Here is a 27,372-nt window from a genome sequence, read left to right on the forward strand (position 1 = left end):
CAATGTAATATGTATGTGTGTGTGTGTATATGTATGTATATATATATATATATATATATATATATATATATATTTGGAGATATACAGAGGTTTTAATTCAGTAAATTAATGGTGTCAAAGCTTAGTCTGGGGAAAATATTTTAAACTGTGTTATTGAGGCAGACTAGCAAAAAAAAACTCCATTTTTGTAAGCTGCTAAGTGACTTGGTTTTGTAAGCTGCTAAGTGACTTACCAGTTCCTCCGTCACATCTCAGAATGTAGACTGCTAGTTGACCTATCCTTTCTCCCTTCCCTTATGGGAAAGTATCTGCTGGTGATTAATTTTAGCATGTACTTCCATGTTCCCAGGTTCTGGACACAATTAGTTTTGACTATTCTTCAATATATCATTTGTTCTGATTCAATATTGCTTCCTTTGATGTTGTAATCTGAACGGTGTAGTTAATCTTATGGTTATGGTAACCAGGATGTTATAGTCAATTTTGGCATTGTTTCTTTTATGATAAGGAATGTACCTGGTAATGCATGCTTGGTTTTTTTAGTTGCCAGAATGTTATAATCATTGCTGTGCCCTGTAATGCTCCCTAAGCCTAAAGAATAGTAGCATTAGTTTTTCTTTCTGCTTCTGTCCATGCTTGATTACATCTTAGACAAAGGATAAATAAGTTTTCTGCCTTTAGAAGGGTGACTGAAAAAAGATTGACTGAAATGTGGACTTGGGACTGCAAACAACAAATCACTTTTAGATTCTAGCCATCCAGTTATAACCAAATAAAGACTCTTCTAAATTATCAAGACATTATACTGACTGTCATTTATTCGGAAATGATACATTATGAAGAAAGTATTTGAAGGGGTTTCCGCTTTAAAACAGCATGGCTAGAGATAGTGGCACAGCTTCTAGAGTCAATAATATGAACAGTTTTACAAAAGTAGACTCTCCTTGAGTTTAGGGAATAAATGTAAGGTGAGACCCATGAGTAGTTGTGATGGGGCTGTGTCCAGAGCACAAATGGAGAGGCTATCTTTGGTTGGAGATGCTCCCATTTCAATTGAACCAGAGCCCCCTGGGTAAGGGACATTTACAAGAGTGTCTGTGCTCATTCTCTAAATGTTGAGGATCAGCTTCATGGATGGACCTAAAGTTAATGGAGAGTGCCTGTTGGTTCTCAAGAAACTGTTTTGGTTCAAGATCTAAAACACTGTTCTTGGTTCTTCTTCTTATTCTGATTATTTTCACAAACGATTGTTTTCCACCTACTGCTCTTCTGAATCTTTATACCTGAAACCAGGACTCAACTGATTTGACATCATTTTGGGTATTCCAGAAAACAAAGGTGTGTGTGTGTGTGTGTGTGTGTGTGTGTGTGTGCGCACGCGCGTGTCTATTCAGTATCTTGCTTTTTTTTTAGAGGCTACAGAGTTAAAACATTATCTGTCTTAAGCCCAACTTTTATAGGCCACATGTGCTTCCCTGAGACTCTTTGGCACTTGAATACCTTTCCTTACACTGAGGGTGACCTCGCTCATTAGGCTCTGGGATGTGGTGTGTCTATTGCTTGTAAGAGCAGTGGAGTTGTTGATGACTATGACCCAAGGTTGGAAAAACCCTGGCGGATAAGCTTAGTAGCAGGACAATGCCAACTGGAAACATTCTGTCAGAGGCTTAGGGTCAGATGTGCATAAATAAAATGCAAAGCTAGGAGTGGGGCATATCTTTCTACCCAGTGTCTGGTTTAGCCTCTCCTGATCTTCAGAATTTGGACTGACCAGACCCCACCACCATGTGATTCATTCCTTCAAGCGTTCATGAATTTCTGGTGGACGCTGCAGTGATTCTCAGAACCCTGAAGCATGAGGGGATCTCCTCAAGGGTAGAGTGCCTAGAAATTGGAACTGAATGGCATCATAGAAGAGTTGGACCTTTGGGACATTATCAACCCCAACTCCTTGGGACTGATTTGGCGTTAATATTTCTAATAGATATTACTCTCACACATGTACAACTTCTCAGGAATATGAGGATGTTAATTAGGAGGTGTCAGGGTGGACAGGAAAAAAATGGGTCTTGGAGAGTGTGATCTGAAGATGCCTTGGTGTCCAATGGATGTTTTCAACAAACCCTGTCCTGCCCACTCTCTGGGACACAGAACTTATAGAAGTCCAAGGCAGGGCAGGGGCAATGAGGGGCTGGAAGGAGAGAACACTGGGCTCAGACATTCTGGACATTTTTTGTCCTTTACCACACACCTCTTGAGAAAAACCTTTCATTATAGATTAACATGCATATGAGTTAAAGCAAGCAGTTATCCTACAATGGGCTCAGAAGGAAGAGGGGAATCTGGTCTCCAACACTTTCTGCTTATGAGGACAGGGGTCCCTTACATGCAAATTATTCTTCAGGCACCAAGGTAAAATTTACCATTGGGCTGGGAAGGCTATCAGTCCTCTTCAGACAGGGCTGTAGGTCTCTTGGGAAAGCAAAGCTGTGGTCTAAAGATGCTATTGCTGTGTGTTCTCCTGTGTCTGGTGACAGTTCCCCAAGGTGGGGGTCTCAGATATCTGACATGAGTCTATGGGGATGGTTGTGACTTCAAGTGACTGACTGGGACCATCTGTTTTTGTTTGCAGGGATCCTGTCCCAGGTGCAGCTTCAGGAGTCTGGCCCAGGATTGGTGAAGCCCTCCCAGGAGCTGTCCCTCAGGTGCACTATCTCTAGTGTCTCCATCACCAGTGTTTAGAGCTGGAGCTGGTTCTGCCAGCCCTTGGGGAAGGGACTGCAGTGGATGGGAGATATAAGGTATGACGGTAATACATATTATAATCCATTCTTCCAAACCGGACTCTCCATCACCAGAGACACACCGAAGAATCAGTTCTCCCTGCAGCTGAGCTCCGTGACTGCTGAGGACACTGTCGTGTATTACTGTGCAAGGAGCACAGTGAGGGGAAGTCAATGTGAGCCCAGACACAAACATCCCCTGCAGGGAAGACAATGGGCAGCAGGGGGCACAAAGGACCCACAGAGCACAGACACCCAGGTCTAGACAGGCACAGATGGATGACAGGGAGAATTTCCTGTTGGAATCGGGGTTCCCTCACTTAGCTCTCAGCATCCCCAAGGATGGTGTTTCTTTTCTCTAAATTTTCTCCTCACTGAAAGCTTGAAAGAAGGAACTAGCCTTCTCAGTTCGCAGTACAAATAGTCAACAGATTAACATGGTCATTCTCATCCTATCTCATAATCAGTTTGTTGAAGGGTCAGGTCTCTGGAGATGTCTCTCTGCATTGCTCCCTGTGTGCTGTGGGTAGTGATTGACTAAAGATCTCTAGGTCTGAGAAAATAATTGTGGTGACTTCTGGGGCCAAACCTGTGGCATGTCTTCAGGGATGCTTGCTACCCATTGTCTCCCTTGATGCACAAACAAAGCATATGGAGACCCTCGACACCGGGAACAGGTGCACTGGAGTGGCCTATCTGCTTGGCGGCGTCCTTTGTGAGATTCCTCTTTGGAGTCATAAAGAGTCCACATTCTTTGGAAGGACAGTTTTGATTTTAAAAATAGCAAATGTGTCACAAGAGGAGGAAATTCCAGACTAATATCTAAGAATTCTCTTTAGAAATGAGAATAGTGAGACCTCACATATTTTGAACATGTTATTGGGGAACCAGTCCCGAGAGAAGAACATCCTGTTTAGTATAGTGTCAGCAAAACAGAGGAAAATGCTCAGTTAGATGCACAAACAGAGTGGCTGTAAACATGGTCTCAAACTCAGGAGCAAGTGAGGATGGTTCAAGACGTGGCACTTTATGTGTTTGCTCTCTGGTACACAGTTATTGTGAGTAAAACTGACTCAAAAACACCGAACAACATGCCTGATGAAGTGAGGTACAGAACATTTAGATTAATTCTAGTTAGCCAAGTAACTACCTAAAATAACAATATATTACAGCTTTTTATATTCAGAAAGTGATTTAAAATGCAATACATATACCATTCCTTATTAAATTTAACTATATGGCTATCATAATCAGGAAAAATAAAGTTTAATAAATAAGTAATAAACATGGTAGACAAATATACTCTCCCTGATACAACATTGGATTTCACATTGCAATGCCAAGTACAAGATCAGCAGTTCAAAATCACCAGCCAATCCAAGGGAGAGCGTTAAGGATCTAAAAAGATGTGCCGGAATTGTAAATTGTATCATTAAAATCCAAAAGGGGGGATAGTATCAGGGCGTAAATTGTGAGATTATGGTGTGCAGAAAGCTGTGGGTGACACTGAAAACTCAAAACACACTTACAGGGAAAACTCAAAACACACAGGATTTACACTGGTTATAAGCCTCTGGAATTTCCCTCGAACCATAATTGAGGAATGGGAATAACCTGGTGCTCAGATTGAGAGCATTGGAGAAAGGAGTTAAGTAAATTAAAATGGCAAATCTGACTTCAATGATTAAAACTTTATCATTTGATCTCCCTTTTGATACCCTTTGTGCTTGATTTGGTTTTCAATATTTTCTGTGGGTTATTTTTCCAGATACAGGTTTATTGCTCTTGTATTTTGTCATTGTTGGTAATCTTTTTGAATCCTGGTTAGGTATTTTTCAAAATTTTTAAACCCCAGGATGGGTGAACCTACAGAGACAATTAGAATTAGGGTTCTGAGGGCTATGGCAGGGGATGTGGCAGGTAAAGGGAAGTTAACATAAAGGATTTCAAGAAGGAAGACAATGTTTTGAAATGGATTGTGGTAGTGATTGTACAACACTGCTTAATAGGACTGAATTATAGAATAGTATGATGTCTGAAATAGATCATAAAATGTTTTTAAGACAATATTAAAGGATCTTAGTTGATAAATGTTTCAGAACATTTTTATTTTGAACATATTTAAAAATTACTTTTATAAAACACAGTTGCACGTTCAAAGGGGAGTCTAAAATTGATTATCTAATACATATTTCATAGTAAAATGTGTCAATTTCTCAATGAAGGAAAAAGATCTCTGGCAGTTGAAACAACCCTAAGGAGCAGTCTCCTCAGTCCTAGAGGGTCACTGTGAATGTGGGTTCACTTGGTGCCAGTGGGTTATGGAAATTGTGTCTCCAATTTGTATCTTATTTTGGTTGCGTTTCTCCAGTAGTTTCTTTTCTGTGTGTTCTGTATTTTGTTTAACCATATTTAATATTATCAGGAATTGTTCTATTTTTCCATTACCTTGGTCTCCACAGAATTTTCTTCATGGCGTTCTTATTTTAATTATGTCCTTTCATCTGTGACATCACTTATGATATCATTTATAATATCTTTATTAAGATGTTAATGGTTTGTGTTGTTTATTTTATAGTTTATTTACTCAATCCTGTCACAGAGAATTTTACAATTGGCCCCACATCAATTATAGAGCATCGCCCCCCTGCCCTGCCATAGGTAAATTGTCTCTAAGAAGATTTATACAATCACAATCTGTCCTAGTGCTCCCTCCCCCCTCCCATCTTCATTAGTTACTCCCCAAATCCTGTTTCCCTCCCGATCTCCCCCTACCTATTCCTATAGACCCTTATAGACGTTATTATCAATATGCATCTGCTCTACCTGTACATCACTGCGGGAAGACCGAACAAAAACAAACAAAAATTCGCTAAGGTGGTAAGGTAAAAACATAATAGTATAAAGGCAAATGTGTAAGAAGGAAAAGACCACCAAAAATATTCAAAAAGCCAGGGAAGAGGTTTCTGTCATTGAACCGGTAAGAATTGCTTGCGCTCAGAACCAAGTCAAGTCTCATCTGTTTGGCGGTCCCCTAGCCGAGTGTTGAATTCAACCTTGCATAATCAGGATGACCATGGTCTCTGTCTGATAGTAAGGTTGATGGAGACTCTTTTCTGTGACTAGAGCCATCTGCCAGTGGATCCGTCTGACCAGATGCTCTGCAGATGGGTTTGGGGCTCTCACCATCCCCAAAGGCCTCCCCAAATTGGGTGTTCACAATGTGTGCTCTCATGCTTTTCTCCTCACTGTACTGATGGTTTGTAATTGCCATCTTTGGGTCACATGAGCTGCTGTGCTTTCTCAGTGTGGAGTTAGCGGACTCCTTGCTTCGATGGCTGCTTGTTTGAATGCAAGCTTTTAAGACCTCAGACACTGTTCTGATTGATAGTCAGGGACCATCTGGTTTCTTCAACACTTTGCTCTAGCACCCTTATATCAAGTGATCATTTCATTAAGCTGAGGATCAAGCAGGGCCATGAAGTAAGAACTGATTGTTCTTAAATTGGGGCTAGGATTTAGTGCAAGCTCCAAACCCATTCCTTGATCTATTCCTTTATTTCCTTTTATTTGATAAAATTAAAATGATTTAACTTGGGAACCACTGTATAGGTCATACAGTTTCAATTCTATCGAAACTGTGCAATTTCTTGCATACTCATACATGTTTTCCAAATGATAGGGTTCCTTCCTAGACTTCTGGAAATCATCTCCCTTTTGTCTCCTCCACTCTTCAAGCACCCACCCTAAACCCTTGTTATACTTTCTTTCCCTGTGGGCTCAACATCCCTAGGTTTCACTTTCTGAAAAATAATAAAACAAATTACACTCCTTCAAGACGGTGAGCCCCAATGGCGGCACACCTCTGAGACACAGTCTAATGTAGATGAGTATAAGCAGACTGCAACAGGACAGCCATCACAGGGTTGCCAGGATAATACGTCTTAACACAGCACACTCGCTGTACCAAGACTTGTTTGACAACCAATAGTACACAGCTCTTGGTACAGCTGTTTTCTTCAACCCCAGACACCATGTGTTTTCCTGCTTAAATCCTCAGGTTAGAGAGTCTGGGGTAGAATCCAGTTCCCCCAGTGGAGTTCCCATTTGGGGATCTCACAGATGCAGCTCTGCAGCATGACTTGTACTCTGAGAGTCAAGATTCGATGTCCACTGTTCTGTGACATCTGGCCTGGCTTCCCAGGTAACCCCAGAGCCCTAGGTCAGCTCTGCTCTCTGAGTGCAAGTCATGAAATACCCTCCCTACCTGTTGATCCCAAGAGCACCTGAAGTCCCTCCTTCCCCCACTTGGCTGTCAGCTCTCCTTTCCCACACCCCAACAGACACGCACTTATGTTCACCCAAAATTGACTGTTCCATCTCCCCTCTTCAGTGCTGTCCACTCCCTATCATCACTAAGCCTCACCCCTTTGAGAGGACCACCACCCTCTCCAGGGGACCTCACCCCAGATCCATATTGCTATCACTCAGCACCCTGCCCTCTTTCCCCCCACCAATGGATCCCAGCTATCAGGAAGTGCCCTCTGGCCAAATGACCTCCACTATACTTACCTTGACCAGAGGATTTGTGGTTCATTGCCTGGTCCAGCTATTTCCCAGCCGATCTAGCTCCCTGCCAGAAGACCAGATGGCCTGCAAACTTGAGCTTGTGCCCTTTCTGCCACTTTTCCCAAGTGCAGTGGACTTAGATAGCATTTGTCCTTTTGTGCTTGACTAACTTCACTCAGCCTAATCTCTTCCAGAGCCCTCCACGAGTTGAGGTGTTTCAATGCTGCTTTTTAGGGATTCATATTACTTAATTGTGTGTATCAGAATTTTTAAAAAATGTATCCACTCTTCTCTTGATGGGAATTTAGGCCGTTTCCAGCTTCGTGCTATTGTGAACTGTGCTGCAATGATCATGGGGGAACACATGTCTGTTCGTCATCACTTCCTTATTTCTTTGGGGTATATGCCCAGTAATGGTATTGGTGAGTCAGATGGTAGTTCAATTTCCATGTTTTAGGTATCGCCGTATCTCCTTCCATAGTGGCTGTACAGATTTACATGTCTACTAGCAGTGTGCAAGAGTCCCTATCCCACCAGACCCTGTCCACCCTTTATTGTTGTTTTGCTTTGCTTTGTTTTAAAATTGGGATACAGTACTGGGCTTTAGTTGGTATCACATTGTTGTGTTGATTTCCAATTCCTGGATGACTAATGACCTGGAACATTTCCACATGTGTTTATTAGCCATTTAAGTGTCATCTTGTGTGAATTGTTTGTTCAGGTCTTTTTCCCATCTTATCAAAAGTTTGTTTTTTCCTTGCTATAAGCTTGTAAAATTCTGTGGATCTCAGTAATTACTCTTTTATCTGATGTGTCATTATTAAATACCTTCTTCCGGTTTGTGGGTTCTCTTTTTACTCGTTTAATAAATAAACTCTTTGATTTACACAAGTGTTGTTTTCCATAGGTCCCACTCATCTATTTTACCTTTTATGGAGTATGTTTCTTTTGCTAATTCTGCCAGCCCATGTAGTCCCTGAACTAGGCCTCCTAGCAATGACCCGATCTTCTGATGATCCTGCTAGCTCTGGATTTTACATATAGGTCTTTAATCCACCTGGAATTTGTTTTGGTACATGGAATGGGATATTTCATTTCATTCTTTGGCAGGTGGATATCCGGATTTTCCAGCACCATTTGTTGAGGAGGCACCTGCTTCCCATTTAATGTCTTTTGGGCCATTGTAAAAATCAATTGTATGTGGATGTTTTTATTGCTGGGTTTTATCCTGATTCATTGGCCTGAGAATATTGGTCTTAACAAAAAATCATATGCTGTTGGATTCTATTGGCCAGGACTTTGTTGAGGATTTTTTGCATCTATATTCATGACAGATACTGGTCTGCATTTCCAGAGGTTATTGTGGTTTGGGGCAAAGAAGGAGTATAAACAGTCTACTAGAGTCCCTTATGGACTCTCTGTATTATTTTTAGAAGAGTACACTTTTATTTTTGCTTATAACAGTGATTTCCTATACAGCTCAGAATTATCCACTGTTTATGCGTGGTCCTGGGGTTTCAATTTTCTAGTACAGTGGATGGCTCGGGAAGGAGGGGTGTACATTGAGAAGTGGATCATGCTAGAGTCTGGGCACCAGTTCTGAAAGGTACCTGGCCTGTAGCAGGAAAACTGCTGGGAAATCTGGAGGTGCCAGGTCCCATTTCTACTAGCAGGATGAGAAGCTTTGTAATTCCTTTCTCAAAACAAAATAGAAACACCTCCACTGACACCTAGCCCAGCTCCTGGCAGATTCCAAGCACTCCTGTTTCCCCAGTGCTGAGCCTCTCTCCAGGTAGCCTGATCTAATCATCTGCAGGAGGGAGCTGGGCATAGCTAGGAATTATCACCAGTGGGAGCTCTCCTCCCTCTGCGGACCTTGTGGTTCAGCATCAAGCCTCCAGATGCCTCTACAGGCTTCTGTGGGATGCTCCTGAAGTATCAACAGCTAGGACGGGAGTTGCCACAGCACCTGCAAGGGAAGCAAAGCACAGGAAGGTGCTGTGAACTGGGACGGCATGACTGAGAGCACAGCTGTGCGCTCTGTGGGTAAACCAGTTTAAAGGACACCCGGTATTATATCCCAGTCTCCCAACCCAGCTACCTATCCGCAAATTTGGCGATCCCACAGCAGTAAGCTGTACACAGGGGCGATCCAATACTTAGTTTTCCTTTTAAATACATTTTTTCACTTGCTGTGCTTCAATTGAAAGGTAGATGTATAAAAATAGCCTCATTCTTCCTTCCAACAGTATTCCCCTCTATTGCAGTGTAAGGTCAACTTAACAGCATAATTCTGTTAAACCATTGTCTGTGGTCACCAGCAAAAGCAGTTTACCCACAGACATTGCAACAGTACTTTGCTCACACAGAGAAGAGATGGAGCCGGCTCATCATCAGGAGTGGGTCCCACTCCCCACAGTCAGCGGTCTCATTTTGCGGCCAGTGCAGGGATGGTGGTTTATAAGCATCCCTCATTTGTGCTGCTAAAAGAACAGTGTTCCCTCCTCACCAGCAAAGATGACAAAATAGGGCTTTGTTATGGGGAGAATCTACTGGAAGGCAGGGAGTTAGTTTTGTCGTTGTCGTCTGTATTCCTTGTAATATGTTTAACAATCAGTTTGGGGAATGTTAGCATGTGTTCAGTCAAAGGTACAAGGGGCAGGCTGTAGGACACCAGACCTAAAGAGTATGTTTGAACACTGAAGCCCTGGAAAGGCAGTTATCCAGCAAGGTCACCACCTTCCAGGAGCCAGACTGACATAATTGATCCTAAACACATCTGGCTCAGTCCTGGACTCCAGGGAAGGACAGAAGACTACACTTGGACTGCCTTCTTCCTCAACTTCCAATTCCTATTGGGGTTCATCTTAGATGAATTTTGCAACTGGGGGTAATACTCTTGAGTTTTGTTATGTGTTTTTCTGTTTAACAGTATATGAACCCAGAATGAACGTATAGAGGCAGCAAGACAAACAAGGGTTTCTTGGAGGTACAGTGGGGTAGCGGGTGGGGTAAAAGGGCACCGATATTAAAGAGTTCAAGAAAGAAGAGGATGTTTTCATACTGATTGTGGTAGCAATCAGAAAATACTGCTTGATGTGATTGAACTGTGGAATGATACGGCATCTGTGTTACTCTGGGTAGACTAGACAAACAAATTCATAGACACTCGTTTCCTTGAGAAATAGCTTTATATACAAGAGAAATCAAATATCGAGAAAACATCCCAGCCCAGATCCAGTCCTTAAGTCCAATCTTAGACCATGTGTCCGATACCTATTTTTAAAGTCTTCTTCAGACTCACAAAACACATGCAATGATGCCAAATGCAGGAAAAGCACAGGCCAGTGGGTGGGAAGTCTTCTGGATCCGGTGGCATTGCAAGCATCTAAGTGCTGGCATGGGTCCACGTGGTTTCTCCAGCTCAGGGCATTAGCATACTTCTATGTATCTTGTAAGCTGCAATGTCTCCCAGGGAGAGAACAGAGAGAAACAGGGACAGAGAAAGAGACTCCGACATCCAAGGAGGAATGCAGGAGTTCCCAGAATCCTCAGAAGGCCATGCCAACACAGAGGTCACATTGGCTATGATCTGATTAACTGACTAGACTCCACCCCTTCACTCTTAATCGTGTCAAATTGACAAATTATATGATGACCACAGCTAACAATAAAATGCTTTGGGCAAAAAACAAACAATAAAATAAAATAATAAACAGACGATTTCATTATGAATTTTTTTCTTGTAAATTCAGTTATTGGTTTATATCATAATCCCTTTTCCTGTTCAATATTTTAAAGTTTTAGAAATGTTGGACTGGCAAGAATTTCCATGAGTTTCCAGCTATGTGTGCAAAACTTTCTGTCATGTATTTGAACGTATTTTTCTCATGAAACATGCAACAAAATACTATTTGCAACATTCTTCTCAGGTGTAGTTCAGTGGCATTAGATTACTGTTTTCAACAATTACAAACACCTGCAAAATTTCCTATCAAACATAACAGAAAACCACCCCCAAAATAGTCTGCCTAGCAGGTTTCCCCATAACGTCGAATAGTTAACTAAAATTTTCCTGTTTCAATTATTTTGAATAGAAGTCTGATTTAAATACTTCCCCGTTACTCTCTAAAGAATGCAGCCTAAATCCTGTAGAATATCTCTTTGAGCCAGATTTTTTTACCAGTATTTTATTGTGGTATATATCTCAATATCAAAATCTACATAAATAGCTATGTCTGTAGATCATACTTCCTTTCACTGTATCCAACTCACAGTGTTTGCAACTTGTAGCACTCTCTACCTCTAAAGCTTTTCACACTGAGGAATCAGAGATAAAAATAACCTCAAGGATGGGGAAATAGATCTGTGTGTCTATATTTATAGTTTTAGTATTAAGGTGGCGGAAGGACCTTGGGCCTCTACTCAAGCACTTCCTCAATGCATGAATACTTTATTCTACTAAATTGGCATTCTATGGTGCTCCCCCCTCCGACACAACTGCTGAAGCCAAAATGGGTGAACAAGTAAATACGGTTAAGGAAGCTGATGTTGCCTGGCTATCAAAAGAGATAGTGTCTGGGGTCTTAAAGGCTTGAAGGTGAACAAGCGGCCATCTAGCTCAGAAGCAACAAAGCCCACATGGAAGAAGCACACCAGTCCGTGCAAGCACGAGGTGGCAAAAGGGATCAGGTATAAGGCATCATAAAAAGAAAAAATCTTACCATAGTGAATGAAGGGAGAAGTGCAGAGTGGAGACCCAAAGCCCTTATGTCGGCCACTGGTGATCCCCTCACAGAGGGGTCTAGGGGAGATGGGTCAGTCAGGGTGCGATGTAGCACCAATGAAGAATACATCTTTCCCCCAGTTCTTAAATGCTTCCTCCCCCCAACTACCATGATCCCAATTCTACCTTGCAAGTCTGGATAGAGCAGAGGTTGTACACGGGTGCATATAGGAGCTGGAGGCACAGGGAATCCAGGGTGGATGATACCTTAAGGACCAGGGGTGTGAGGGGTGATATTGGGAGTGTAGAGGGTGAGTGGGTTGGAAAGGGGGGACCGATTACAAGGATCTACATGTGACCTCCTCCCTGGGGGACGGACAACAGAAAAGGAGGTGAAGGGAGACGCCGGATAGGGCAAGATATCACTAAATAATAATCCATAAATTATCAAGGGCTCCTGAGGGAGGCGGGAGCAGGGAGGGAGGGGGAAAAAAAAGTCCTGATGCAAAGGGCTTAAATGGAGAGCAAATGCTTTGAAAATGATTAGGGTGAAGAATGTACAGATGTGCTTTATACAATTGATGTATTTATATGTATGGATTATAAGAATTATATGAGCCCCTAATAAAATGTTTAAAAAATAATAACCTCAGGGAGAAAGTTGACTTGCAGGGGTGCTAAGGCCCCACAGGAGCCTGGATAGAGACTGCAGTTAAAGCTGCTGTGCTGACCACTATGGAAGCTCCACTCCCCGTGTTTGGAAATCGGCAGAGACAACTCCAGGTAACACTCCTGACCAATCGTCTGAATGCTTATGACCAGAGAAAATGTTACTGTGTGCCCCACAGAAGTTGGAAGACAGTGTAAGCCCAGGAAACACCTCTCCTGTATGTGATGGGTTGCTGTCAGCAGGGGGCTCAGAATACCCATCACCCACATAGGGTACTAATCCATGGGAAGAAAAACGACCTTCTTTTGATTTCTGTGGGTTCCTGTAACCCCACAAATAAACTTGTTAGGAAACACTTTTATTCCAATATTAAATATAGAATATAACAAAGTGTCTTTTATCCCTTCCCAAATATTCTGGAACGTTATAGGGGAAAGGAGTTTTAGGGATGACATATACTTGTTGCCCTACATGGGCAAAGGAATGACAAGATTCAGGTAGGCTTAGTCTTGATTCCATTGCTTGGTAAGGATAGAGACTGTCTTTAATTTCACCAGATCATCTGTGTACTTCTGATGGTAATGGATGTAAAGCTACATTCAACTTAAAATCTGCACAGCTGTCCGCATGACTGGTAGAGTGAAGACCTCAGAGAGGGCTGTGTTCTCCCAAGGACTCCACCAGCATCGCTTTTCTAGTGTGAGTGCCAGAGGCAGGGACCCCATTCAGCCCTTTCTACCTTTACATACCATTCACCTCCCACACGCAAATGCCTGACTAGAACCCAAATGAAACCACAGCACGCATGGACTTAAATTCATATTCCTTCTCACCAGGAGAGCATTTTCTGGGTGTCACGGATCTTATCCACATGAACAAGCATGTGTGGGTTTTCCTCTTTCTGGCAACTCAGGGAGGTGAGTGGTTCAGGGAGTCAGACATGAAGTCTGGGAGTGCAGCATCCAAGCACATGACTCACTGTGTTTCTCTCTATCCCCAGCTGTACAGGCCCAGGTGCAGCTACAAGAGTCAGGCCCTGGACTAGTGATGCCCTCACAGACCCTGTCTCTCACTTGTGCTGTCTCTAGATTCTCTTTAACCAGCTATCATGTGACCTGAGTCCACCAGACTCCAGGAAAGGGTCTGGAGTGGATTGGGATAATATGGGAGAATGGGGGGCACGAAGTATAATCCAGCTCTCCAGTACTGAGTCAGCATCACCAGGGACACTGCCTAGAGCCATGTTTATTTAAAAACTGAGCTCTGTGAATCCTGAGAGCACAGCCATGTATTACTGTGCAAGATACACAGTGATGGGAGGTCATTGTGAGCACAGACAAACTCGGTTTCAGCAGAGACAAGGGAATGAAGGCAGTGAGGCTTTACTATCAGAAATTGTGGTTTCCCTACCTTGTCAGCACTTCTCCAGGGACCACTGTGCATAGAGTCTAGGGAACCTTCATGCATCTGACCATGCCTTCTTTGCATTGGAATGGGTTTTGTCTATCTTTCACCAGGCAGATTTCAGAGCACTATGTATTGCTCAGACCTCAGTTTACAATCCAGATACTACCTACTGCCATTTGTTGTCAAAGTTAAAAATATTTAATGCAGTAAAAAAATGATCATGTTGAGTCTCAAATTTTGTCCACACCCTCAGATATATCTTGAATTTTTTCATTCTAATGAATACTCACTAGTGCACATTGTGCGATAATTTCCTCTTAGAACACCCTAAAAAAATATTGTCTATGCCAATACTAGTGTTAGGAAACAAATAATTATTAACAAATTCTCAAAAAACATGAATTCAAAAGAAAAAGTACAAAGTGAGGTAAGGGTCTTGCTTCATTTTTCTGCAGGTAGATATCCATTTTTTCTGGCACCATTTATTGAAGATGCGATCTGCTTCCCATTTAATATTTTTGGGGCCCTTATCAAAGATAAGTTGCCTGTATGCTGATGTTTTTATTTCTGGTCTTCGGCTTTTTTACATTGGTCTGAATATCTGTCATTAAGCCAGTACCACTCTGTTCTGACTACAGTAACCGTAATGTATGTGCAAAGTTCAGGTAGAGCAAGCCTTCCGAATAGCCTGATTTAAATACTTCCCCTTTCCTCAGTAAAGAAAGCAGCCTAAACCCTGTGGAATATCTTTATTGTCTTTGAGCCAGATTTTTTTTTACCAGTATTTTACTGTGGTATATATCTCAATATCAAAATCTATATAAATAGCTATGTCTGTAGATTATACTTCCTTGAGCTTGTGCCCTTTCTGCTACTTTTTCCAAGTGCAGTGGACTTAGAGGTTAAAATCCTAATGTAGTTTACTGACAGAGAGAAACCAAGGAGGTATTTGCGAAGTCAGTATATTGCCAGAAATTTCCGTCTGCGTGACATCACTGGTATGTGATGTCATATGACTACCAGTGGAGAGTTTCCCATCTTGACTGAATTTAAGGCTTTTACATTTTGTAGATTTACGTCAAGAAAACTTAGAAACACAGGTAAAAGTTTGTTACACACTCATTACAGCTACCTGGTAACTACCCTACAAGAAAGCATTGATGAGACATGAGCTCTTCAATTTTTTAAAAAACTTTTTTATGATTCAAAACTTTACAGAGTAAATTGAAGAGAAACCACATGTATGTGGTTGCCACATTCATACATTGATTGCAATTCCTGAGACATACCAACCTTCTTCCCACTTCAGCCCTCCTTGTGTTTTTATATTATTCATCCTTCTTTCCTATTCCTTCTTGTTTTCAAAAGTTCTTATCCATAAGCAAATGCTGTCCTTTTGATTTAGTATAGTTGATTGTTCTAAGGAGTGTATACCTCTCAGATGTAATTCTTCCCCTCTGAGCCTGTAAATTGTTGGGCTGAAATCTGAGTCAGAGGAGTGAGTACAGATCCAAGAGTGAAGAGTCACCAGAGGACATAATCTGGGGATTCCAAGTCTACATCAGATCAGTAAGCCTGATCTATTTTATGATTTTGGTTTGTTCCACTTTCTTCTCCCACTCAAATCAGGACCCTCTTTTGTGATCCCTTTAGAGTAATTAGCAGTGGAAGCTAGGCACCATCTAGTTCTTATCTCAGGGTTGTGGAGGTTGAAGCTCACTGTGGTCCATTCATCCTCAGGATGAATTGTTCCCACACATCCTCTCTTTTCTTTATTTTTATTTTATGGTAACTCTGTGCTGTCTCCGGCAGGAGGGGAAGGTAACAAAAAACATGCAAGTGCGGCAGGCACAACTGGCAACTAGGTGGGCACTCTACTGGTTGGTACATCTGTTATCCAAAAACACCAGGTTCAGCTCTCTTTCAGGCACTGAAAGCTGGAAGAGCATACATTCTGTGGAAGTCTGGAAAGTCATCTGCCCCCAAAATGGTGGGCCATGTCAGTAGAGGGACAGCAACACATAACATGGGTACCCATGTGGTAAGCCACAACTGTCCGTTCACACACTTGGCTCAGGACAAACTCCAGCACCTCTTCCTTTGTTTTTAAAACTTTATTACAGTAACACCAATGAAAGGTTTTCTTGTAGAAAATTTCTCATGTTTAATGAGATCTGACGTCCACATATAAGATGTTCCATTTGATGTTCCATTTAATTCAAGCAAAGGGCTTCTTTCCTTGTGAAATCTCTGATGTGCTGTAAGGCATTGCATCTGGCTGAAAGCTTTACCACAATCACCACCTACATAGGGTTTTTCTCCTGTGAATTTATAGATGAGTTTTCAAATTTCCTTCATGAATGAAGTTTTTGCCACATTCACTACTTATATGGGGTTTCTCTCCAGTATGAGTTCGCCGATAAACAGTGTGTGCATTCTTCTGAGAAAGGCTTTTCCATATTGACTACATACATGGGATTTCTCACCAGTATGAGTTCACCGATGAACAGTGATAGAAGTCTTCTGGATAAACCCTTTGCCACACTCACCACATACATAGGGTTTTTCTCCTGTGAATTTGTAGATGAGTTTTGAGATTTCCTTTACGAATGAAGCTTTTGCCACATTCACTACATTTATGTGGTTTCTGTCCAGTATGAGTTCGCTGATGAACAGTGAGAGAAGGCTTCTGGATAAAGCCTCTTCCACATTCACCACATACATGGGGTTTCTCTCCAGTATGAGCTCGCTGATGCTCAGTAAGTTTACTCTTTCTGATAAAAGCTTTTCCACATTCACCACATACATGGGGTTTCTCTCCAGTATGAGTTCGCTGATGAATAGTGAGAGTACACTTCAAGGTAAAGGCTTTTCCACATTCACCACATACATGGGGTTTCTCTCCAGTATGAGTTCGCTGATGAACAGTGAGAGCAGTCTTCTGGATAAAGCCTTTTCCACATTCACCACATACATGGGGTTTCTCTCCAGTATGAGTTCGCTGATGAAGAGTGAGACCATCCTTCCTGAGAAAGGTTTTTCCACATTGACCACATACAAAGGATTTCTCTCCAGTATGAGCTCGCTGATGCTCAGTAAGTTTACCCTTTCTGATAAAAGCTTTTCCACATTCACCACATACATGGGGTTTCTCTCCAGTAGGAGTTCGCTGATGAACAGTGAGAAAAGTCTTCCTGATAAAGGCTTTTCCACATTCACCACATACATGGGGTTTCACTCCAGTATGATTTCGCTGATGAACAGTGAGAGAAGCCTTCTGGATAAAGCCTTTGCCACATTCACCACATACATGGGGTTTCTGTCCAGTATGAATTCGCTGATGACCCGTGAGACCATCCTTCCTGAGAAAGGCTTTTCCACATTGACCACATACATGGGATTTCTCTCCAGTATGAGTTTGCTGATGAACAGTAAGCATACACTTCCTGATAAAAGCTTTTCCACATTCACCACATATGTGGGGTTTCTCTCCAGTATGAGTTCGCCGATGAAAAGTGAGAGAACTCTTCCGGTTAAAGCCTTTTCCACATTCACCACATACATGGGGTTTCTCTCCAGTATGAGCTCGCTGATGCTCAGTAAGTTTACTCTTTCTGATAAAAGCTTTTCCACATTCACCACATACATGGGGTTTCTCTCCAGTATGAGTTCGCTGATGAATAGTGAGAGTACACTTCAAGGTAAAGGCTTTTCCACATTCACCACATACATGGGGTTTCTCTCCAGTATGAGTTCGCTGATGAACAGTGAGAGCAGTCTTCTGGATAAAGCCTTTTCCACATTCACCACATACATGGGGTTTCTCTCCAGTATGAGTTCGCTGATGAAGAGTGAGACCATCCTTCCTGAGAAAGGTTTTTCCACATTGACCACATACAAAGGATTTCTCTCCAGTATGAGCTCGCTGATGCTCAGTAAGTTTACCCTTTCTGATAAAAGCTTTTCCACATTCACCACATACATGGGGTTTCTCTCCAGTATGAGTTCGCTGATGAACAGTGAGAAAAGTCTTCCTGATAAAGGCTTTTCCACATTCACCACATACATGGGGTTTCACTCCAGTATGATTTCGCTGATGAACAGTGAGAGAAGCCTTCTGGATAAAGCCTTTGCCACATTCATCACATACATGGGGTTTCTGTCCAGTATGAATTCGCTGATGACCCGTGAGACCATCCTTCCTGAGAAAGGCTTTTCCACATTGACCACATACATAGGATTTCTCTCCAGTATGAGTTTGCTGATGAACAGTAAGCATACACTTCCTGATAAAAGCTTTTCCACATTCACCACATATGTGGGGTTTCTCTCCAGTATGAGTTCGCCGATGAAAAGTGAGAGAACTCTTCTGGTTAAAGCCTTTGCCACATTCACAACATACATGGGGTTTCTCTCCAGTATAAGTTTGCTGATGAGCAGTGAGATCACTCTTCTTGGTGAAGCCTTTCCCATATTCACTGCATACATAGGACATGCCTGCCACATGAGATTCCTGATGTCCCTTGAGGTATGACACACTGTGGAAAGTTTTCCCACATTGCAAACATTTATATAGCTTTTGTCCTTTGTGACTTTTTTGATAATGCTCATTGAGTGTGAACACTTTCTTGAGTTTTTGCCCACGCTGACTGCATTCAGAGTCCTCGATGGAGGTTGTCCCACATTTATCGCCTGCGTGTGGTTTCTCAAGTTCATCAGACTCCTGATGCTGAATGCATTGTGACTTCATGAGCCTGGGTGGTTCACACTCAGGGAATTTTCTTTCAGTACAAAATTGCTCTTGTTCAATGTGGAGAAAAGTTTTCTCATCTTCACTGAGCACAACTGACTTCTGTATTTTGTTGCTTCTGTTCTGATTTAATTCTAGAATGATTAAATCTGATTTTACAATTTTTTCATGTAATTCAAACATCTCGTAAGCTTCCTTTGGAGGAAAATTATTTTTATGCTGAGAATAGGTATTAAATTTATAGCATTGTTCTATTCTGTCCATGCATCTTTCACATTGTAAGTGCTCAAGCAAATGATCATCATCTTCCTGGATTCCTATAAAAGAACAGAACAGAACATTGACTATTTTCAACATATTGGTTTACAATACAGCCCTTAAAATACGCATTGATACAAAGTAGATCTTTAGTGACAACCCTCTTATATGAATATAAATAAAACACTATGCTTAATGTTTATTGCCCATTGAACGAAATACAAACATGTAAACAATCCAAATGATAAAAATAGTTATTATAGAAATCAGGTTGGATATGAAAGTGATAAATGGACACAGATTTGATATTTGCTTAAAGAGGTACATGAATACATACAACAAACATAACAGAAGGAAGACATGAGACCAATAGACCACAGGACTGATAAGACTTGCTAATTCCAGTTGGTAGAGGTTAGATTTTTCATTGCATCAATCTAACTGAAAAACAATTAAGTACTAGACAAAATTGGGAATGTGAAACATGCTGAATATTCTACTTGGGAGAAAACCATTTTTACAGGTATATATGAAAAGGATTATGGAACAGAAACACATTCTTTATGTTTATGGAGCCTGTATTCTAGCTCACAGCACTCATCTTACAGTGCTGTCCTGTGGTGGCGTGCAGGTTGCTGTGATGCCAGAAGCACTGCCACCCAGTGTTTCAAAGACAAGCAGGGCCATCCATGGTGCACAGGTCTTAGTGGAATCTCCAGAAATAGGGACGGCGAGGAAGACCTGGTGATCAAACATGGACCCCTCAGGTTTGATGGCAATGAAATAACACTGAGGAAATACTGAATCCTCAAAGTACAGTCAACAGTAATGATGTGGATGGAGGAAGAGCTTTGGGGACCTTCAGTGCTTGACATGGCATAACTGAAAATGAGAAAAAATAGCTGCAAATATCCTCTAATAATTGGAAAATGGCATACATGCAATATTATAATGAAAAATTTGCAAGTTGTCAAGACAAAACGGAATGGTAAAAAATTGATAGTGTATGTATTATTCAACTTTAATAGACTGGTACTAGCTCTTCTTAACTAGATAATCAAGTGGTTTATAAGGCTGAGATTGACAAATTCAAGAAGATTGGCATCACATTCATTATCTAAAAGAACACCGCAATATCTTCCCTGATGTATAATTTTGTCAGTGGTAGGCTAATATTCATATGCCTGCAAGCAAGACCATTTAGTACAAGTGTTATTTAGTTTTGTGCACCAATTAAAGCAAACGCAGAAGCATTCAGATTTGTATGTTGGAGAAGAGTCCCAGTCACATTCTCTCAATTAAAAATCATCCCCACAATACCCTCTCATTATAGTGCTACCTTAATGATACTTCATACAAGCATATGACTAATTACTATCTGCCAGCAGCTTTAACTACGAAAGCAGACATGTTGTTGGTATTGTTCTCCCTGCTCAGGAGACAGTTACTCTACTCCAGCTACCCTCAGCACTGGTCTTAAGTTGCTCATCCAATTATTTCAGGGATCCCCAGGGTAAAGATCCCGCCTACCTTGTTAGGTAGGTAGGTGTCTGCCTGTGTGTGTGTAGGCGGGGGTGGGGTGGGGGGGCGGTGAGTGGGGATGGGAGCTGCATGCCCTGAGTTTACATAAACTGGTGAAAGAATACAAAACCTATTTATATCTGCCCTTCAATTACACAACTGTCCCTTAGGACCAATCCAGGGGGCATTAAAGAGACAAAGGGATAGTTGATTCCTTAAGTGACAGCAACAAAGGGAACCTGATTGCTTTTAAAGCTAGGCATCTTTCAGCTGAGTAGCAAGAAGTCAGGCGCCTGTAGCAGCTGTACACTAACATCTTACTGGAGGACAGTTCTGGGGAAAACTCTATCTGAAGATTGTGCATTAGCAGTTCAAGCTTTGGAGCTTGTGGAAGTTTTCTTCCAACACTAGTACTGGTCTCCCAAGCCCTATGGTCAGGAGTGTAGAGATAAGGCTGATCACACTTTCATCCAGGTTCTGTTTTCCACAATAAAGAAATTGAGGGGAGAGGGGTTAAAGGAGAGCTGACATCAAGGAATTTAAGAAGAAAATGTACTGTGGTAGCAATTGTACAGTACTGCTCCATGTAATTGAACTACTGGAAGTTATGATATCTATAAGAGCTCCCAATAAAATATTTTTAAAAATATACTGCACAATTTACATGAATTTTTCAGCCTGACATTGATCAACCATACAATCATGTACACTGATGAATGTAAAATTTGGGGAAAGTATCAGTAGTTGGAAAATGTGATCTTAGTAATAGAGATGACGCGCAAGTTTACTGATAAAATTTTGAGACTAATGATGAATTCATAGCAAATTCCTTATTAAACACCAGAAATGGAAACTACACATATGGATCTTTCGGAATGGAACAAATGAAAATCAAATCAACCACATCTAAAGAAAAAAATGGTGGAGATGCTTTATTAGTCAAAACACGCCCATGGGTTAACTATGGAACAGATCATAAATTGCTCAAATCCAAGTAGAAGCTATCCAAAGTAGCTAGAGCACAAAGTTTAGAGACTATGTAAAGAATAAACTTGGGGAATAAAAGACTGACTGAAGACTAATGACAGAAACCAGATGGGATGTGCGATGACATGAAAGCCAACTTCCATATGGAAACCAAAAGGCTACTCAAAAGACAGAAAAGAGAGCAATATTGAATATACTATGCATTGTTTGAATAACTAATAAAATCTATTGGAATATCTTGCAAAAATGTTCTTTACAAGCAGCAATGGTCATCTGTCGTGTATTGGACCTGTTAAGAAGTAGTGGGCCTAAGGAAGGCAAACTGTATACTAAGGGATCTACAGCAGACATGTGCGTAATGAAAAAAGCAAGAATACACGATGTTAAAAATGCCCTTTCCACTTAGAAAATTACTAGAGGTATAGACAACTTAAAATAAAAATCTTACAGGTACAAAAATATTGAAGGTACGGTGCTAAAGTATGTTCTAAGCTGATAACAATTTTCTTGCTAGGAAGACGATTTTAAATACCTAAAAATAACAGAAGTCATAAATGTGTTTTAACAAGAGGAATAAAATATGGAGAAACATGTCTGTTAAAGAATTCCAGCAGAGAAGGCAATTTGACCATCTCTCTAAGAAAACAAAAAAAGAACTGATATCATCTACATGAAGAAAAGTTTAAAGGAACAGGGCAACAAATGAGAAAATGGAAACCAAAACCTTTAAAGAAACTCCAAGGGGGGAAGCTAAGGAAGCAGAAAGGAGACCCGTTTATGGTGGGAGCTCAAGATTCAAGATGGTGCTGCATACTGCAAATGGCAATCCATTCTGACTCAGTATGGGAGGAATGTGCTGTATTCAGAGGACAGTTACAAATTCAGAGTTCTCTGTTTGGAGAGGTATGCAAGAAAGATTTTCATAGTAAAGTGGAAACATAAAAGAAGGGAAAATTTCAGAATGTTAAAGAAAATTATGGAAGCAAACATACAATAGTATAAAACAAGAAAATGGAAATCTAATCTCATTAGAGCTACAGGTGTACTTCTCTCAACATCTTGGACAAGTGAACTCTCACATTCAAAGTAGCACTTTCGGACCCCTATCATAGATAGGAGGCCTTCTCCCTGTTCAATCAACTACCCCACCAATTCCCCTTAAGGTATTTTGACAACGCATCTGAGAAAATTCCACTATAGTTTGCTTCTAATACCAAACACAGTTCTCTTGTTCCAATTGAGAGAAAGCTTCTGGGGTGACAAGTAGATAACCTGTTATGAGAAATTACAGAATCCTACACACCAACATTAACGTAAAGTTTGCAAAGCATGCACTTTTGTATTTCTAGGAAAATAACGTTCAAAGGAACAAAGTAAATAGTGTTCTCTCAAGGGTAGAAGACCTAACCCACTAACCTAGGATGAGACAATGCAATGAGAATCTACCTCTTTGAGAATACCACAAACACCGCAAAGTTTTTAACACATAAGACAGGAAAAGCCAGTGACGAGGTCAATGACTTGAGACTTCTTCTCACCAATGGAAACCAGGTTGTGATAGTTCTCCAACATCACATCCTTATATAGGGTTTTCTGAGCAGGGTTCAGGAGCTGCCATTCCTCCCGGGTGAACTTCACAGCCACATCGTTGAATGTCAGTGGTTCCTGTAGTAAGGGGAGTTTATTTAATGGAGTATTTTACATTTGAAGATTTTAAAAATATATCTTACAGTAAAGAAAGCAAAACAGTAATAAAAACTATTGTGGTAGCTCATTCCATAATGTGTCATTAACTGAGGACATGGTAGACAATATACTTACCTTATTTCTACATTCACGACCATCGGCCCAGAAAACTAGGCCTATTTTTAGAAAGATCTCCAGTGTTCTGAGAAATAAATGTTTTCAAATATACATTCTCCAGGTCAAATAATGTGCCCCCAACAATAGCTAGCTGTACATTAAGGAGCAGATTTAAAGAAGCTCCCATAGTAAATGAATCATTTCTGTGCCTGGCTACTTAATTATGCCTGAAAGTTATCTGTAGGTCTGAACAATCAGGCTCTAGAGCCAGCCCAACATAAATGCAGGAAATCCCTGGAGAGGGCACAGGGCCGGTTTGAAGTCAACTAACACTAGGTCAAGATGGTAACTCAGCATCTTGCTTGTTTATAATCTTACCCGCTTAAGATATGACCCATTAACTATGTACATGCTAACTGCATGACACGAATGCCTTATGGAAAGGTCTGTAAGCTCCATTATATATACCCATTGGAAAATATATTCACTCTCTCAGGCCTGACATGGGAAGAGAGCCCCTGTGTCCGGCTGTCTGCTCTCTGTCTTTTAATATTTCCCACAATTGCAATGTCACTCCTGAGGATCACTTTTGGAGTGTTGGGGACCCCAGTGTCCGAAAATAATGCACCCACTCATAAAATTAGAATTTTGAGCTCCAGTGACATTATCTGAATGTTCTAGCAATAGTTCAGCTTTATAATCACACAAAGTAGATAAACACCTGCTTGTTATTAAATGGAATTAGGGTTTCTACCGGCATCACCATTATAAGAGGCTCGGTACCTTCAGTGGCAATAAGTATCAGGAATAGGGCAGATGGCGGAGGTCAAACATACCTCACCTCTCCAACATTTTTTGTCAACACTAAAAAAAGTCAGTCCTTCCACACCACTCTGTCTCACTTACGGGTTTGATAATCTGTTGCTGTGGTCACACAACACTCAATAGATAAAAGTGGTCTATTAATGAACAAGGTACAACTCGGGATCAGGAAAAAGAAGCCATAACTCAGAACCAAGATCAGAATGTTCATAGACATAATCTCCCTTCCTGAGTGCAGAACAACTTTCTAAGCTCTTAAAGGCCACCTTAGGACAAGCTCCTCTTGACAACCTTAGGACCAATTCTCCTCAGCCACCTTTGGACCGAATTACCTTAACTTTAATTACAAGGTCCTCTTGAACTTGCCATCTTTCACCACATGCTCCCCAAGGGGCCCCTCCTAGTTCTGTTGGGTGGATCTCTGGAGCCTTCCTAATCTTGCCTAGGCAGGGAAGGTGCTAGGTTGGCCCAAGAAGCCATCTTATTAAGAGGGAGAGAGAGAACTGCCTGCAGGCAGGGTTTGAGAGGAGACAGTGAGGCATTAGCCTGTCATCTGAGCTGTTGATTTGGGTTTGTTTGCCCCTGCAGCCACACAGTTCAGAAGGAACCCATGGATTAGGGATTTGCAGCTTCCAGAAATTCATGAGCCATTTCTTTGAATGACAACTGCGAGCCGCCTGTGTGAACTTACTTGAGAGCTTCCTCCACTCCATGAGTCAACAGCTTGCTGTGTGACCTTCCCATTTGGGTTCCTCAGCCCCTGCAACCTATTATCGGACCAGATTCAACAACTTCACCTTGTGCGGCAGTGTACTGTTGTCCTGGTGATCTGGTTCATCAGCCTTCGCAAACACATCAATGAGAAGTTTCCAGAACAGCGGTTCTCAATCTATGGCACTTAACCCCTTTGGGGGTCGAATGACACTTTCACAGGGGTCGCCAAAGACCATTGGAACACACATATTTCCAATGGTCTTAGGAACCAAGATACCACTCCTCTATCGTTATTCAGGCAAGTCCACTCACATGCAGATACGCCCACATATGAGTACCGGGTGTGAAGACTATTACCCATGCTACACATGCTTCAAAACAAAATTTCATTTTTTGTCATTAGAAAGAAATATTTCACAACATATAATTACATATTGTTTTGTGATTAATCACTATGCTTTAATTACGGTCAATTTGTAACAATGAAAACACATCCTGCTTACAGTATGATTCATAACTGTAGCAAAATTATACTTATGAAGTAATAACAAAAATAATTTTATGATTTGGGGTCACAATGTGAGAAACTGTATTAAAAGGTTGCGGCATTAGGAAGGTTGAGAACCACTGCTCCAGAGTGATACCTGACCTATGGATTTGGGACTCACCAGCTTCCACATCTTGAAGAGGGATTTATTTACTTGATGGCTATTTAGTTTTGTGAGATACAGCAGGGCAAATCATGGAGCATCCTGAAGCTCTACCTCACAGGGAAGGTCTACTGCTGGTCCTGCAAAATGAACTGTAATATTCATGGATCAAGATCTATACCAATGAAGATAATGACCAGGGCACATGGGACACAGTGACAGAGCCACAAAGAGCTTTCCAGCCAAGATCGAGGAACAAGCCGACAAGATCAAGAGGACAATCTCAATAACGAGCTGATCTAGATGAACTGATAAAGATGGAACCAAGAAATGAGCCTATATTCAGAAGGCACAATGTCTGAGAGGGACACAGAGAACAGGCCTGCTCTGAAGAAGAGCAAATCTGCCTACATGTTTCCTTAACATGAATCCCAATGTCTATCTTATTGATTCTGTTAGCAAGTTACATTTTGCTACTTAATAAAACTTGTGCCTGTGATTCTGGCATGTAATTTCTATGTGGCCACTGAAAAAAATAATGATCTGCGAAGGAGAGAACTATGTAAAGATAACTGCTGTCAGAACTGGAAAACCATTGGAGGGTAGATTTACGTTTAAGTTCTGCCTCACATGAATCAGGGTTGATGCTGATGGTTGGTTCGCTCTCCTACATCTCTAATTAGAGGAAGTAAGAAGCCATCAACCATTTTAAAATTAGTATTCCTACAAGGCCCATTTCAGAGGCATTAATGAGAATGCTGCAGTTTGGGATATTATTCAACACCACCTTCAGAAAGAAACATTACGGAAACTCACTCAGACAAAAAAAACCCATGGAATAATGGACTCTCCTAAAGAAGTGATCTTATTTCTCCTTAAAAACTTAGCATAGTGTTAAATTTGAATGATTCTCATGGGTTGGCCATAAAATAATGAACTATCAGTTGAAAGCTAATATCATCCAAAGAATCCTTAGTGATGTATTATGTTCAATGTCAGTAGTTTAGTGTTATTCCTGTGATCAACATATTCCTAATCTTCTCCATCCCAATGTTGAAGTCAGAGTCAAAGTTCATCTCTAACTTCTACTACTTCAAATTTCCACTTTCCAGTGAACTGAATCAGTATTATACAGGCTTCTACACTTCTAGTAGGTAATACAGAAAAGGAAAAAATGCATCAGAATTACCTGAGTCTTGGTCATTTTCTTTGGTCCTTGTAATACTGCCAGGAACTGGGATGTTCTATGTTTGTCTTTTCTGTATCAGCTCTAATGATGCTCACGAATTTCAGCCTCTCAGGAGGACATCCCAGAAATAATAATACCCAAACCAGGCACTTCTTCCTTCTTCCTCTAAGCTGCTGGTTGGTGAAAATCTGCAGGCTGATGGGAGGATACAATGTGAGTAGTTTAGGTCCAAATGCTGTAAGTGTTCCTGTCCGTCTTCTTAACACAGTCCCCAATACTGTTAACGGTCTCCTAATTGAGTGACAGAAAACATCTTAATACCATGAGCAATAAAAGCTAAAACTCATAATTTTCAGACCTATGTATAAAAGATGACTTTATAATAAAGAGATTGCGTAATCAAATACACATGTCAAAAATAAGAAACAATAAACCTGGACCGCTACCTCAAAGCACATGAAATATCAATTCCTTACTGTGTGACTCTCAAGGAGAATGACAAATCAATGAACCTTTATGATGA

The 27,372-nt window shown here is 41.1% G+C and overlaps 1 protein-coding gene across 1 annotated transcript; it reads right to left on the reverse strand.

The window, feature by feature from the left end:
• Window positions 1-11,657: 11,657 nt before the first annotated feature.
• Window positions 11,658-27,033, reverse strand: LOC142443143 (uncharacterized). The gene is made up of 4 exons (XM_075544696.1): window positions 26,850-27,033; window positions 23,210-23,336; window positions 16,878-19,222; window positions 11,658-11,672 (listed from the first exon to the last, which is right to left on the reverse strand). The coding sequence occupies exons 1-4, from the start codon at window positions 26,862-26,864 to the stop codon at window positions 11,658-11,660; spliced, it is 2,502 nt and encodes an 833-aa protein (XP_075400811.1). The 5' UTR covers window positions 26,865-27,033.
• Between the last annotated feature and the right edge of the window lie 339 nt (window positions 27,034-27,372).

This window comes from Tenrec ecaudatus, chromosome 3, assembly GCF_050624435.1.
Source record: "Tenrec ecaudatus isolate mTenEca1 chromosome 3, mTenEca1.hap1, whole genome shotgun sequence".
Lineage (NCBI taxonomy): Eukaryota > Metazoa > Chordata > Mammalia > Afrosoricida > Tenrecidae > Tenrec > Tenrec ecaudatus.

Coding starts and splice junctions, on each gene's coding strand:
- LOC142443143 (XM_075544696.1), bottom strand. Junction 19,223..23,209: donor TCACAACCTGGTTTCCATTG/GTGAGAAGAAGT, acceptor GTTCTTTTATAG/GAATCCAGGAAGATGATGAT.